General features: G+C 42.3%; 1 protein-coding gene across 1 annotated transcript; it reads left to right on the top strand.

The window, feature by feature from the left end:
- The first annotated feature begins 6,488 nt into the window (after positions 1 to 6,488).
- gdf5 (growth differentiation factor 5) lies at positions 6,489 to 14,479 on the top strand. The gene is made up of 2 exons (XM_062062627.1): positions 6,489 to 6,893; positions 12,724 to 14,479. Exons 1-2 carry the CDS (start codon positions 6,500 to 6,502, stop codon positions 13,605 to 13,607), a joined length of 1,278 nt encoding a protein of 425 aa, XP_061918611.1. The 5' UTR covers positions 6,489 to 6,499; the 3' UTR covers positions 13,608 to 14,479.
- Positions 14,480 to 16,282: the final 1,803 nt, after the last annotated feature.

Raw genomic sequence — 16,282 nt, 5'->3', positions numbered from 1 at the left:
GTTGGATTAAACCTTTTGAGCAGCACTCACCTTGTTTCCCTGCATTTGGGTCCAGCTTATACCTTTCCACCACATCCACCACCGTGACAGTTTTGTGTATGATACAATTGTTATTTCTGGAACATTTGCTTGAGTAAAAATCAATACATTTATACACAAACCTTTCATGTGGCTTCTGATCACTCGACTTTCCTGCCACCTGGCTGAATTAAGAACATAATAGAGAGGTGCTGTGCTACACTAATAACACATGTCTTATTGTAAGAAAAGTGCTTTATTTTCTCCTTTGCCATTATATACTACTGTGAAAACGAGTGTTGTACTTTCACTATTGTCTAAATCAGGGGTCGGCAACCCAAAATGTTGAAAGAGCCATATTGGATTAAAAAATACAACAACAAAAAAAATCTGTCTTATCTAAGTGTTATAATGAAGGAAACACATGATGCCAGTGTCTATATTAGCAACTATCAAAGGCTGATGCAAATCTTCGTTGACAAAAATGTTGTATTTGAATTTTTATTCTACACATTTTTGCACCATTGGAAATCATTGGTAAAATGGAGGCTTCTCACAGGATGAGATAATGTCTGGAAATTACTGTCTCAAAATGGCCAAAGGTATAGATGTGTGTCCAAGTTTAAGGAAACTACAGGTTGTCTTCTTCTAATGGATTTATTACAATCTTTGCAAGCTGGGTCACGTTTGCTGTGGTCTGGAACAACATGGCACACAAACAACTATGAGAAATGCAGCGAATATTACATACAGATAATGTGTCATAAGACATGGAAATATAAATTAAACACATAAAAGACATAAGTAAAGTAAAATAAATGAGCTCAAATATACCTACAAACGAGGCATATATGATACAATATGTACATAGAGCCAGCCTAAATAGCATGTTAGCATCGATTAGCTTGCAGTCATGGATTGAGTAAATATGCCTGATAATCACTCCAGCAAATCAATAAAATCAACAAAGCTCACCTTTGTGCATTCACGCACAGCATAAAAAGTTTGGTGGACAAAATGAGACAAAGAAGGAGTGGCATACAGTAAAACACATCTTTCTGTGGCAGCATTGGAGAAAGTTGTACAAGTCAACAAACTACGATGAGTTCAAGGATCGCTGAAATTAATAGGACAAAACGGTGCTTGCCAAATACTCTCATCAGTGAAGCATGTACAATATAAACAGTGGGATTTCTAACAATTAGGAAGGTTTGTGTCATGTTTGTTCTCCTGCAGAAAATATATAAAAACAAAAAATATATGTTTTTCAATTTCACACATCTCTGGAAGTGGTCCAGGTAGCCACTCAAGTGACGCTAATGAGCCGCAGGTTGCTGACCCCCAGCCTAAATACTACTGTCGTTTAATAATGTAGCTTTTGTATATTGCTCTTGTATAGAAAGTGTTGAATGAGAACGAGGCAGTGTTGGTGAATTTTGTGTTATTGTTCTCCTGAATGAATAAATGTGGCTGACAATACAAAGGATTAAATATCCAAGGTCAAAAACTTTTTGAAACTGGACTTGCAGACTAAAACAGTTATTATCAAATAGCGGAGTGAGTCCCCGTGGGAGGCGCAGTGTGATGCCAGGGGTGGGGTGCCTGTGACCCTTATCATCATGCTTTAAAGTCTGCTACAAAAAGTTTACAAATATGCTCTTTAGAGCCAGTAATCCTGACTTCATTTAGATTTTTTAGCACAAATATTTGTATTAATTTTTTGTTTTGTAGGTTTAAGTGTTTATATATTGTGCTCCTGTGTTCCATCCATCCATCCATTTTCTACCGCTTGTCCCTTTCGGGGTCGCGGGGGGTGCTGGAGCCTATCTCAGCTGCATTCGGGCGGTAGGTGGGGTACACCCTGGACAAGTCGCCACCTCGTCGCAGGGCCAACACAGATAGACAGACAACATTCACACTCACATTTACACACTAGGGCCAATTTAGTGTTGCCAATCAACCTATCCCCAGGTGCATGTCTTTGGAGGTGGGAGGAAGCCGGAGTACCCGGAGGGAACCCACACAGTCACGGGGAGAACATGCAAACTACACGGGCCAAGGATCGAACCCAGGACCTTTGTATTGTGAGGCACACACACTAACCCCTGTTCGACTGTGCTGCTCTGCTCCTGTGTTAGTGTTGCTAATTTCTTATTTGAATATTTGAGTTTATTTTATTTAGTATTTCTAAGCATCAAATGGTTAAAGTCCGTCAAAAATTTAATAAAATACAAATAAAACTAAAAATAATTCTAAAATAAATAAATTAAAATAAAATATATTTTTATATTTCAGGCAAAGTGATGCACTTTAAATATTTTTTGTTACAGACTAAAAACTATGCTAATGAAGTTATTCTAATTGCTCTATATTTCTTATTTTCTTTACTGCAAATAAGGATAAAATGTTTTGCAGAGGTGTACTAATAACTTTATAGGCAAATAATACTGACGAATTGAAATGTAATAGAGATGTCCGATATTATTGGCCGATAAATGCTTTAAAATGTGTTATCGGATATTATCGGTATCAAAATGTAAAATATATGACTTGTACGGAGTGGTACACGTACATAGGGAGAAGTACAGAGCGCCAATAAACCTAAAAGGCACTGCCTTTGCGTGCCGGCCCAATCACATAATATCTACGGCTTTTCACACACTCACAAGTGAATGCAATGCATACTTGGTCAACAGCCATACATGTCACACTGAGGGTGGCCGTATAAACAACTTTAACACTGTTACAAATATGCGCCACACTGTGAACCCACACCAAACAAGAATGACAAACAAATTTCGGGAGAACATCCGCACCGTAACACAACATAAACACAACAGAACAAATACCCAGAACCCCTTGCAGCACTAACTCTTCCGGGACACTACAATATACACCCCCGCTACCCCCTAACCCCCCACCTCAACCCCGCCCCTCCCCCCCAACCACGCCCACCTCCTCATGCTCTCTCAGGGAGAGCATGTGCCAAATTCCAAGCTGCTGCTTTGAGGAATGTTAAAAAAAATAATGCACACAATAATAAATATGGCAGTGCCATGTTGGCATTTTTTTTCCATAACTTGAGTTGATTTATTTTGGAAAACCTTGTTACATTGTTTAATGCATCCAGCGGGGCATCACAACAAAATTAGGCATAATAATGTGTTAATTCCACGACTGTATATATTGGTATCGGTAATTAAGAGTTGGACAATATCGGAATATCGGCAAAAAAGCCATATCGGACATCTCTAAAATGCAATGATTGGTTTTCATAGCTGTCAATCACAACAGCTCGTTTAGTCGAGCGATTGCGTAATTCTCTCTCTCTGTCAGAGTTTGTAGGTGCCGATGATGGCAGGCATTGAACAGGAAAACATGATTTAATTAAGATACTATGGCAAAAAACAAACAAAAGGGTACAAACAAAAAGGCGCGCACAAGGCGGAGAACAAACTTGGCTATGAACTAAAATAGCACAAAGGCTAACTGAACAAGAAACAAAAACACTTACTGTGACACGAAGGAACTATGACTTGAGCGGAGTAGACAAAAGTAGACAGAGCTACAATGACAAACAGTGACAGGTAGAAGCTACAGGTAGTAGTGACATTGACAGGTAGACACTACAATAATCCAGCATTGACTGGAGGGCAGGGCAGGTTTAAATAGGCAGCTGGCTGACTGGCACCAGGTGTGGCCACGTGCCAATCAGCCACAGCTGAGGGGACAAAGCACTCAGGGAAACAATCAGGAAATGAAGACAAAATAAAAGCACTGACAGGAAACTAAGAACAGGAAACCAAGACAAACGCAGAGGAAAACTAAAACTTTACCAAACTGTCAGGGACAACCCTGACAGTAGCCCCCCTTCCCATAACGGATACCAGACGTATCAAAAAATCCCCCCCACCCAAAAAAAAAAACAGTCCAAAGTCAAGGGAGGGAGGACAAGGAGGTGGGCCGCCAGGCCAAGAGTCCCCGCAACCAGCGGGGAAGAGTCAGGTGGCGACGGCGTGTTGAACGCCGCCGCAATTGGCGAGGCGGCTCGACCACCGGCGTGGGAGGACCCACCGGAGACGATGGTGGCGGCGCCCTCTGCTGGCCCACCGGAGTGCATGGTGGTGGCGCCCTCTGCTGCTGGCCCACCGGAGCGCATGGTGGTGGCGCCCTCTGCTGCTGGCCCACCGGAGCGCATGGTGGTGGCGCCCTCTGCTGCTGGCCCACCGGAGTGCATGGTGATGGCGCCCTCTGCTGCTGGCCCACCGGAGTGCATGGTGGTGGCGCCCTCTGCTGCTGGCCCACCGGAGTGCATGGTGGTGGCGCCCTCTGCTGCTGGTCCACCGGAGTGCATGGTGGTGGAGACCCCTGCTGGTCCACCGGAGTGCATGGTGGTGGAGACCCCTGCTGGTCCACCGGAGTGCATGGTGGTGGAGACCCCTGCTGGTCCACCGGAGAGGGTGGTGGAGACCCCTGCTGGTCCAACGGAGAGGATGGTGGAGACCCCTGCTGGCACACCGGAGAGGATGGCGCCGTCGGTTGCAGACCCCTTGGAGATGATGGCGCCATCTCTTGCAGACCCACTGGGGTGAAGAGTAGCTGTGCCTCCCCAGCTGCACAGCTACTCATAGCCCCCCCCCCCCCCCCCCCAAGGGACGGATCCCAGACGTCCCCAGATAGGCCCACAGACGACAGGGGTGGGTGGGAGAGGGCTTGAAAAGCGGCCGAAGTTCTCTTCAAATTAGCCATTAATTCCAAAGCTTTGTTAAGCCTCTCTGCCATGGACATCTCTGCGAGGTTCGAATTTGGCTGGATTATTATGTCAGAGTTTGTAGGTGCCGAACCCCAAGATGCAGAGATGATAGCAGGCATTGAACAGGAAAACATGATTTAATTAAGATACTATGGCAAAAAACAAACAAAAGGGTACAAACAAAAGGCACACACAAGGCGGAGAACAAACTTGGCTATGAACTAAAATAGCACAAAGGCTAACTGTGAACAAGAAACAAAAACACTTACTGTGACACGAAGGAACTATGACTTGAGCGGAGTGGACAAAAGTAGACAGAGCTACAACAACAAATAGTGACAGGTAGAAGCTACAGGTAGAAGTGACAGGTAGTAGTGACATTGACAGGTAGACACTACAATAATCCAGCAGTGACTGGAGGGAAGGACAGGTTTAAATAGGCAGCTGGCTGACTGGCACCAGGTGTGGCCACGTGCCAATCAGCCACAGCTGAGGGGACAAAGCACTCAGGGAGACAATCAGGAAATGAAGACAAAATAAAAGCACTGACAGGAAACTAAGAACAGGAAACCAAGACAAACGCAGAGAAAAACTAAAACTGTCAGGGACAACCCTGACACTCTCTCTCTCTCTCTCTCTCTCTTTCGCTCTATTTTTTTTAAATGGGGGAGGCCTTTATTTTATTAAAGCAAATAAATGGGAGCAATGCATATTTGATAACAATATTTTGAAAGGGATTTACTCCCGTTTTTCTTGTTATAATCTTAACGAGTTTATGAGCAACCTGTATTTACAGTAATTAGACCACACTGCATGTAATGGATAGAGTGGCCGTGCGACAAAACATTGTGGAAACCTCACCTGCCTGCACGCCACGCCTACGGAGCTGTGCTGGAGAACGAGTCGTGAGCCCGATGGCTGTCACCTCATTGGCTAGCGCTGCTCGACTTTGCTTTCGTTTAGTGCGGCAGAATGATCACTCTTATAATGCAGTGATTCTGGGCCGACACTAGGGGGCGATGTGCTGCCACCTTAACTCAACACATGACCTACTATATTTTTTTTCTTCCTGTCAATACTTTGTCTTTGGTCACTCCAATTATCATGTGATCGTGTACGTCTGTAAACATGTGGCTGGTGGGCGGGACACAGACGGAGTCTTTATTTTGACTCAAGCCTGTCTGTGTCAACATGAGCGGACCACACCGTGGTTCTGACTGCAAGTCCGCTAGAACCAGACCACTCTTAACCCTTTGTGGTCCTCTGAGCGTTTTAGTGTGAAAGTTGATCCCTCCACTTCCTGGGGGTCCACTTAATGACAAACGGAAAATTTTAAAAAAGCACAAAGCGGCCAACTGGCGTCCAGAAAGTTCCTTTCACGTGATATGATGTCAATGTGTGTGTGTGTGTGTGTGTGTGTGTGTGTGTGTGTGTGTGTGTGTGTGTGTGTGTGTGTGTGTCAGGTTGTTGGAGGCTGGTGGTGAGAGAAGTGTTTGGATTGGAGCACATTCAAAGTTGGAGAGGAAAGAGAAAAAAAAAAGTGTGGCAGCGGCGTGACGTCATGGTGAAAAAAAAAAAAGACTTGAAGAAAGTTCCTCGCGCTGCTCCATCACATCCAGTCCAGCACGCGCACACGTCAGGTCACACGTGTGTGTGCACTCGGAGGATGACACACTCCGACTCGGCCCAAATTGTTCTTGCTCGTTGCCATGACGCCCAGCCGCTAGGATGAATGTGGCGCCTCTCTCTGTGCTGCTCACCTGCTGGACTTTGACTTTCGTCTTCGCTTCTTTCCAGCGCACGGCTTACGGCTGGGGCGCTCGGGCCGCCGGTCGGGTCAGTCCGGCTCGGGTGACCCACACCCGCGCCGACGGCAAGGAACGGACGCCTGCGGCCATCGGTGCACAAGGTGGGAAGGTGGGTGCTGCGGCGGGCGGGGCGACCCGACATCAAGTTGTACTCAAAGGGCCCTCCCAGGTCCCCAAGGGTTCCATCCATCCGGGTGGAAGTGTCAAGGTGACGCCGCCCGACTACATGTTGTCTCTGTACCGGAGCCGCTCCCATGGTGCGCACAACCGCAGCATGGCCGACACTGTCACCAGCTTTGTGGACAGAGGTCAAGGTAAATGTCATGCAAGCTCACATCCTCACACCTCAAACCGAGGCAACAAGCTAGCTAATACGCATAGATGTAAAACGGGCCGCGAGTAACCGACTTGTCAAAACGCCACACCTCGCTTGTCTATGAGCTAAAATGCTAACGTGCATGTTTCTCGCCATCTGGTCCCTGGCGGTGCCCTCAGGAGAGAAAATAAACAGTGGTCACACCCTCACGCCCCCCTCCTCCCTCCAATTTCTTTTTAGAATGAAAAGTTTTCATGACTGCGGCCGCGGAAAGTTTACATGTACTTTAAATTTAGCCTCTGTTTGTTTAGCTGTCGTTTGCTAGTGACGAGCATCACCTTGCACTTAATAGCACACGTTTAGTGTTTATTAACTACAAATCACTAGTGTGCGTCTTTTTTTTTTTTACTTAGTCATCTACAACTCACTAGAACACATTTATTTCTTGCCTTATTCACTTACAACTCACTGGTTCGCGTTTATTTCTTGACTTGACTAACCTACAACTCATTAGTAGGTTCGTATTTCTTTACTTAGTCACGTACAACTCACCGGTATGCATCGTTTTCTTGACTTAATCACATACAACTCAGTAGTACGCATGTACTTCTTTACTTAAAGAGGAACAGCACTTTTTTTTGAATTGTGCCTATCACTCACAATCATTATGAGAGACAAGATCACATATGCTTTTTATTTGTAATTTTTTTTTTTAAAGATGATAAAAAATCCTTGGAAAATGCGGAAAATGGGAGTCACCTTAAAAGCCCTCTAAAACAACTTCAAAACCCTTCATATATATATATATATATATATATATATATATATATATATATATATATATATATATATGTATATATATATACATACATTAGATTAGATTAGATTAGTTTATTTCAAAGGGTACAATGCAATTTCATAAAAACACACGACTACACATGGTTAAAAAAGCCAGAATTAGCCAGAAGGCTAGTTTTCATCTGTAGTCCCCTCGCCATAATGTAAAAAAGGCAGTAAAATTACAATTTAAAAGAAAAAGAAAAGAAAGAGAGAGAGAGAGAGAAAAAAAAAAAAAAAAAAAGGACACAATACATATACAATATGATAAAAAATAAAATACAACATTACAACATAACAATTATCTTAGCATCAAAACAGGCTCATCTTTTAGTGCTGGCAGCTGTCGGCGTTGATAAGCCACATTTAAAAATTTTTTGTGAAGGCCTTGTAAATTGTGAACAGTTTAACCTCCTCAGTTACTGAATCCAAAGACAAGTGATGAGTCCCAAGTAGAGATGTCCGATAATGGCTTTTTCGCCGATATCCGATATTGTCCAACTCTTAATTACCGATTCCGATATCAACCGATACCGATATATTAAGTCGTGGAATTAACACATTAATATGCCTAATTTTGTTGTGATGCCCCGCTAGATGCATTAAACAATGTAACTTTACCATGAATTGATTAACGTGGACTTAAACAAGTTGAAAAAGTTATTCGGATGTTACCATTTAGTGGTCAATTGTACGGAATATGTACTGTACTGTGCAATCTACTAATACAAGTTTCAATCAATCAAAAACAAGGTTTTCCAAAAAAAGAGAACAACTTCAACTCCAGTTATGGAAAAAAGTGCCAACATGGCACTGCCTTATTTATTATTGAAGTCACAAAGTGCATTATTTTTTTTAACATGCCTCAAAACAGCTTGGAATTTGGGACATGCTCTCCCTGAGATAATCCTAAAACCCACTACAACTATGGGAAATACTATACTTTGACTTTCACAAAGTGCATTATTTTTTTTAAACATGCCTCAAAACAACAGCTACAAAAACAATGAAGGCACACAGCTTCAGTCCAGAGTATACTAGACTACGTCCGTTTTTTACCGGATATGTACCGCTCCGTACAGCGGCGTTTTAAAATGTCATTAATTTTACTTTTTGAAACTGATACCGATAATTTCCGATATTACATTTTAAAGCATTTATCGGCCAGCCGATATTATCGGACATCTCTAGTTAGTACGTATCATTTATTATGATTATTACTATTATTCGGGACTATTCTGGAGTCTTTTTGAGCACACAAGAAAACGATAGCTTGCTGACACCCTCAGCTTGAACCGATTTATGGAAATAAACAAGTTACGATCACCGCTAGCAAGCTAAGCTAACTAACGCTAAGCTAACTGACGCTAACCGAAGCTAATTGACACATTTTTAAAGCGACGCTATGAGACACAGCAAAAATAAACCACAACCACCCTGCCTGGAACTAGATTAGATTAGATTAGATTAGATTAGATTAGATTAGATTAGATTAGTTTATTTCAAAGGGGACAATGCAATTTCACAAAAAACTGGACTACACTGCAAAAAGTCAGTGTTCAAAAACAAGGGGGAAAAAAATACAAAAATGAGGGGTATTTTACTTGAACAAAGCAAAATTATCTGCCAATAGAACAAGAAAATTTGGCTTGTCAAGACTTTCCAAAACAAGTCAAATTAGCTAACCTCAATGAACCCCAAAATACCTTAAAATAAGTATATTCTCACTAACAACAAGTGCGTTGATAGAAAAAAACAATATGAGACCTTTTTTCTCAATATGTTGAAAATATTCATAAATTAAGTAAATGCTAGTGCCATTATCTTGACATAATGATATGCGCTCGGCATTACATTTCTTGAAACCAGCAAACTTATACTAAAAACTAGTTTATTTTTCTTAATTGAAAGGCAACAAGGCAACCGCTTGTTACTCTCAGGGTCTACTAGCCGCTCCGGCAAATCATATTGTCTAAAAATGCATTTTCCCATCGATAACATGATATCATCGCGCCAAGTGCGTGCTCTTTCAGTTAATTAGTGCACAAGGGAAAAAAAAATATATATATATATATATATATATATATATATATATATATATATATATACACTACCGTTCAAAAGTTTGGGGTCACATTGAAATGTCCTTATTTTTGAAGGAAAAGCACTGTACTTTTCAATGAAGATAACTTTAAACTAGTCTTAACTTTAAAGAAATACACTCTATACATTGCTAATGTGGTAAATGACTATTCTAGCTGCAAATGTCTGGTTTTTGGTGCAATATCTACATAGGTGTATAGAGGCCCATTTCCAGCAACTATAACTCCAGTGTTCTAATGGTACAATGTGTTTGCTCATTGGCTCAGAAGGCTAATTGATGATTAGAAAACCCTTGTGCAATCATGTTCACACATCTGAAAACAGTTTAGCTCGTTACAAAAGCTACAAAACTGACCTTCCTTTGAGCAGATTGAGTTTCTGGAGCATCACATTTGTGGGGTCAATTAAACGCTCAAAATGGCCAGAAAAAGAGAACTTTCATCTGTAACTCGACAGTCTATTCTTGTTCTTAGAAATGAAGGCTATTCCACAAAATTGTTTGGGTGACCCCAAACTTTTGAACGGTAGTGTATATATATATATATATATATATATATATATATATATATATATATATATATATATATATATATATAGCGCGGCCCCCAACCACGCCCACCTCAACCTCCTCATGCTCTCTCAGGAAGAGCATGTCCCAAATTCCAAGCTGCTGTTTTGAGGCATGTTAAAAAAAAATGCACTTTGTGACTTCAATAATAAATATGGCAGTGCCATGTTGGCATTTTTTTTCCATAACTTGAGTTTATTTATTTTGGAAAACCTTGTTACATTGTTTGATACATCCAGTGGGGCATCACAACAAAATTAGGTATAATAATGTGTTAATCCCACGACTGTATATATCGGTATCGGTTGATATCGGAATCAGTAATTAAGAGTTGGACAATATCGGAATATCGGATATCGGCAAAAAAGCCATTATCGGACATCTCTAGTTCTAATCATGGCGGACTTGAAAACAAACAACGAATACGGCTATTTTTGGTCAAATAAGGGTTCACAACCTTATCTTTTTTTATCTGGATTTACGGAGGATGAACTACTGCTTCTAAAAGTAGAAGTAGTCACAGACGACTCACTGGTACACATTTATTTCTTAACTTAGTCTCCTCCAACTCACTAGAATGTTCCTATTTCTTTCGTCACCGACAAGTCACTAGTATGATCCTGTTTCTTGCTCAGTGGCCTTGTGGTTAGAGTGTCCGCCCTGAGATCGGCAGGTCGTGTGTTCAAACCCCGGCCGAGTCATACCAAAGACTATAAAATGGGACCCATTACCTCCCTGCTCGGCACTCAGCATCAAGGGTTGGAATTGGGGGTTAAATCACCAAAATGATTCCTGAGCGTGGCCACTGCTGCTGCTGCTTACTGCTCCCCTCACCTCCCAAGGGGTGGAACAAGGGGATGGGTCAAGTGCAGAGGGTAATTTTACCACATCTAGTGTGTGTGTGTGACTATCAGTGGTATTTTAACTTTAACTTTTTTAACTATTTCTTTAGTCACCTACAACTCACTGGTATGTTCCTATGTATTTACTTAGTTGCCTACAAATCTCCAACACACATCTATATCTTAACTCATTTACCTACAACTCACTAGTATATTCCTATTTATTTACTTAGTCATCTACAAATCCCCAGCACACATCTATTTCTTAACTCAGTAACTTACAACTCATCAGTATGTCTATTTGTTAACTTAGTCACTGATATCTCACTATTATGCGTTTATTTCTTGACCTATTCACCTGCAACTCAATTGTACGCATCCATTTTCTTACTTAGTCACCTAGAAACTCTTGTATGTACACATGTATATCTACAACTCACTAGTATTTTGTTATTTCTTAACTTGGTTACCTACAACTAACTAGTATGCTCTTATTTATTTTCTTAGTCATCTACAACTCACTACGTTCCCAATTCTTTCCTCAGTCACCTACAACTCGTTAGTAAATATTTCTTAACTTAATCACGTACAACTCACTAGTATGTTCCCATTTATTTACTTATTCACCTACAAATAACTAGAATGCGTCTATTTTTTAACATAGCCACCCGCCAACTCACTAGAATGTTCCTATGTCTTTACTCAGTCATCTACAACTAGTAGGTTCCTATGTCGTTACTTAGTCGCTTGCAACTCACAAGTATGTTCCCATGTCCTTGTTACCTACAACTCACTAGTTTGCGTTTATTTTTTGACCTAATCACCTATAACTCACTAGTATGTGTCGATTTTCTTACTTAGTCACCTATAGCTTACTACTGTAGTATGCGTCTACTTCTTAACGTAGTCACCTACAACTCACTGGAATGTTCCTATGTCTTTACTTAGTCATCTACAACTATCTTGTAGGTTCCTATGTCGTTACTTAGTCGCTTACAACTCACACGTATGTTCCTATGTCCTTGTTACCTATAACTCACTAGTTTGTGTTTATTTTTTGACTTAATCACCTACAACTCACTAGTACGTGTCAATTTTCTTACTTAGTCACCTACAGCTTACTACTGTAGTATGCGTCTATTTCTTAACTTAGTCGCCTACAACTCACTATTATGTTCCTATTGTTTACTTAGTGAACTAAAACTCACAAGTGTGTGTCTATTTCTTAACTTAGTCACTTAGAACTCACAAGTATGTGTGTTTTTCTTAACCTAGTCACCCAAAACTCACGAGCATGCATTTATGTCTTAGTTTTCCCTCCTAAAACCCACTTGTATGTGTGTATTTCTTTACCTCGTCCCTTCGAGTGGACTAGTACACATTTCTTTAGTCACCTGTGATCACCTCATACACTTAAAAACTTTGACTTTGTTTCTTCACTGCAAGTCAAACTGATACTTTGCCCTTCCCCCTTTCAGATGAGAGGGGTTCCGTCCTGAGGCGTCAGCAGTACCATTTCAACATCTCTTCTTTGGATCCAGACGAACTTTTGGGAGCAGAACTTCGCATCCTGAGAAAGCCCTGGCCCGACCTCCGCAAGGCCGCACTGGGCGGGGCCCCGTGGTTGAAGCTGTTCGAGTGTGGGCACGCTAGACAGAAGGCAGTTCTGCTGCAGACAATGGCGGCCGAGCCTTTGGAGGCTTCCCACGGCAGGTGGGAGGTGTTCAACGTGTGGAACTCGGTCAAGGGCTTTAAACGGACCCAACGGAACCAGCCACTGTGCTTCCAACTGGAAGGGGGCGGTGGCACCGACCTCCGCTCGCTGGGCTTGGGTCGACCCAGAAGGAGCGACAAGGAGATGGCCTTCCTGCTGGCGTTCGGCCGTAGCAATAAGTCCGATCTGTTCTACAATGAGATTCGAGCCCGGTCCGGTCACGACAACAAAACCGTCTACGAGTACTTGTTCACACAGCGACGCATGAGGCGAGCTCCGCCCACCAGGGCCCTTCAAAAGCTACCTCCGCAGGCCTTCCCTCCGAAGACACGGGCGCGGTGCCAGCGGCGCCGCCTCCACGTCAACTTTAAAGAAATGGGTTGGGACGACTGGATCATCGCGCCGCTCGACTACCATGCCTTCCACTGCGGCGGCGCCTGCGACTTCCCGCTCCGCTCTCACATGGAGCCCACCAACCACGCCATCATACAGACCCTGCTCCACTCCATGGACCCGCTCTCGGCCCCGCCCTCCTGCTGCGTGCCCACGCGCCTCAGCCCAATCAGCATCCTCTACGTGGACTCCAACAACAACGTGGTCTACAAGCAGTACGACGATATGGTGGTCGACGCCTGCGGCTGTAGGTAACGCGCTACCTACAGACTGACTCAGGAAGTAGATGGTTCAAATGGTAAATGTGGCCTCAATAAGAATGTTCCAACCAGGTTCTCTGTCGCTATTTTAATGGCATATGGAAGTGGGCAGGGCTAAGCAAACAGTGATGGAGCAGAAGAGGGCTTACACAGGTCAGAGTAATATTTAGATATACAGTAAGTACAAAAGTATCTCATACTGATAGTCTTGGCAGAACTGGTGGGGACGGCATGGCACAGTTGGAAGAGTGGCCGTGTCAGCAACCTGAGGGTTCCTGGTTCGATCCCCATCTACTACCAACCTCGTCACGTCCGTTGTGTCCTTGAGCAAGACACTTCACCCTTGCTCCTGATGGGTTTTGGTTAGGGCCTTGCATGGCAGCTCCCGCCGTCTGTGTGTGAATGGGTGAATGTGGAAATAGTGTCAAAGTGCTTTCAGTACCTTGAAGGTAGAAAAGCGCTATACAAGTAAAACCCATTTACCATTTAACTGCGCTACTCGTTTGGCAACCTGTGGAAAAGTGCCAGCAGGTACGGGCATGTAAGCCTGACGAGCCCGATTTTGTTTCCACTAATCAGAACCACCTGTGGGAAAGACGCCGGTTAACAAGCATGCAACTACAGTATGTGTAACAGTTTTTCAGTCTGCCTGCTCAGTCCAGCCCAAGCCAGGCTTGAATCAGCGACTGTGGGCTTACCAGTGAATGAGAGTTATGCGAGTCGATGAGCTAAAAAGCCCTGAGCTGTCAGCTCGCCGTCCAGCACGGTCCGGAAGTGCAGCACGGCCACACTAGATGGCAACCGTCACATGTGCACGTGTCCCTCAGTGGAACATCCAATAACCTTCAGGGACCTTAAAGAGCTTTGTCAGCATCGACGTTCTCCAGCACACACACACACACACACACACACGCATTTAGCGTGAACAACTCATTTGAAGTCTTTCTTTGAAGTCCACTCCATGTTTTCCTTGTGACTCCTTGAATATTCCTGCACTTCCAAGTAACAAGCCAAGGACTCCTTCAGCCAGTCGCACTAAATCATTCACGTCGGAAACTAAAGAGACGTTTGTTTTGAAGGAGAACTTTTGGATTATTGTTTTAGCCACTTGAGCTGTGTGTGTGTGTGTGTGTCTATATACGTGTGTGAGTGTAGTCAAGTTTCACACACAACTTGTGTTCATAATCCAAGTCAGCATGTTGAAGGAAACACGGTGGTGGACTCTGTGTATGTTGAGTCACGCACTTTGGCACCAGTCCTCATGGGGTGTATGTGTGTGTGTGTGTGAGGGAGTTTTTCATCCATGTGAACTTTATACTTTAAAACACATGTGTCAAACTCAAGGCCCGGGGACCAGATCTGGCCCGCTATATAATTTTATGTGGCCCGCGAAAGCCTGAAAATAATGTGCGTCAATAAAGCACTTCCTCTCTCTTGCAAAAGGTATTTGTTCTTTCAATTTTGACAAAACACGTACTGTATGCAATTGCATATCTTCTAAACTGTATTATTATCTGACCATAAAAGGTATTTCAAGTATTTATTGTTACTATAAATAAATATCTGCTTGTCACCTGACTTATGATTTCAAAGCAATACTAATCAAATGCATAGGCATGCATACTGTGTAATACCATGAGATATTGTGTGAATGCTCCAAAGCATTCACACATATGGTTTTCTACACCAAAATTCATCTATTATTAAACTTCAAGTTCTTCTTCTCCAGATTTTGTCGCGCTCTACCTTCCACCCTTTTCACCCGATTCAAACTTCAAACTGGTTCAGCCTTGTCGGGAATCGCGGGCTTTTACTTGTCAAATTCCAAAAAATCCCAGATTTCCCAGTATTCCAGGTTTTTCGGAACATTTTACCCATTCAAAATGAATTGGCCATCTTTCAAACTTCCATTTCCAAATTTTTCAACCTATTCCAACCATTCTACCTTCAACACATTCCACTCATCCTGGACATTCAAACGATAATTTTTCAGAGTTAAAAAAAATTCCAGTAATTCCTCGAATTTCGTTTTTTTTCAAACCTTTTTTTGACCCTTTTTTCTGGCGACTAATCCTTCCACATTTTTCAACCCACTTCAACCGTTCCACTGTCCAAACATTCCTCTTAATCAGGACAAAAAACTAAGTTGTTTTTCGAACCAAAAAAATTCTTAGTTTTCCCGAAATTTCAGGAATTCCTTAATACCATTTCTAAATTAAAAATGTTACTACTTCAACATTTCTCCACCGATTTGAAAAATACCAACACCAACCATTTCAACTCATTCAGAACATTCAAGTCTTTTAACAGGTTTCCGAAATTCCCAGATTTCCATGAAATTCCCATTGAGATGAATGAGACATTTTTCAAAGTTCCACAATTCCCAAATTTTTCATCCGATTCAAACCGTTCCAACTCCAAAATATTCAGCCTGCTCAACATTATGTGCTGTCCTTAAACAATTTTGATTTCCAAGAATTCCCAGTTTTCAGGGACATTTTTCCTATTCAAAATGATTTGTCTATTTTTTTAAACTTCCACAATTGGCACATTTTTCAACCAATTAATACCATTCCAACATCAACACATTCCACTCATCCAACTAACACTTTCCCAAGTTCCAAACCAAATTCCGTTTTTCCTGGAAATTCTAAGTCTGCAACATTCAAA

The sequence above is a fragment of the Entelurus aequoreus genome, linkage group LG01 (genome assembly GCF_033978785.1).
Source record: "Entelurus aequoreus isolate RoL-2023_Sb linkage group LG01, RoL_Eaeq_v1.1, whole genome shotgun sequence".
Lineage (NCBI taxonomy): Eukaryota > Metazoa > Chordata > Actinopteri > Syngnathiformes > Syngnathidae > Entelurus > Entelurus aequoreus.
Note: the sequence above shows the minus strand (reverse complement) of the source record. Positions and strands in the feature narration are given on the sequence as shown.

What these genes read in the sequence shown, in the direction of transcription:
- gdf5 (XM_062062627.1), top strand. Translation starts at nt 6,500, where the DNA reads ATGAATGTGGCGCCTCTCTCTGTGCTGCTCACCTGCTGGACTTTGACT. An exon ending in CTTTGTGGACAGAGGTCAAG is followed by an intron (nt 6,894 to 12,723) that starts GTAAATGTCATG and finishes TCCCCCTTTCAG; the next exon opens with ATGAGAGGGGTTCCGTCCTG.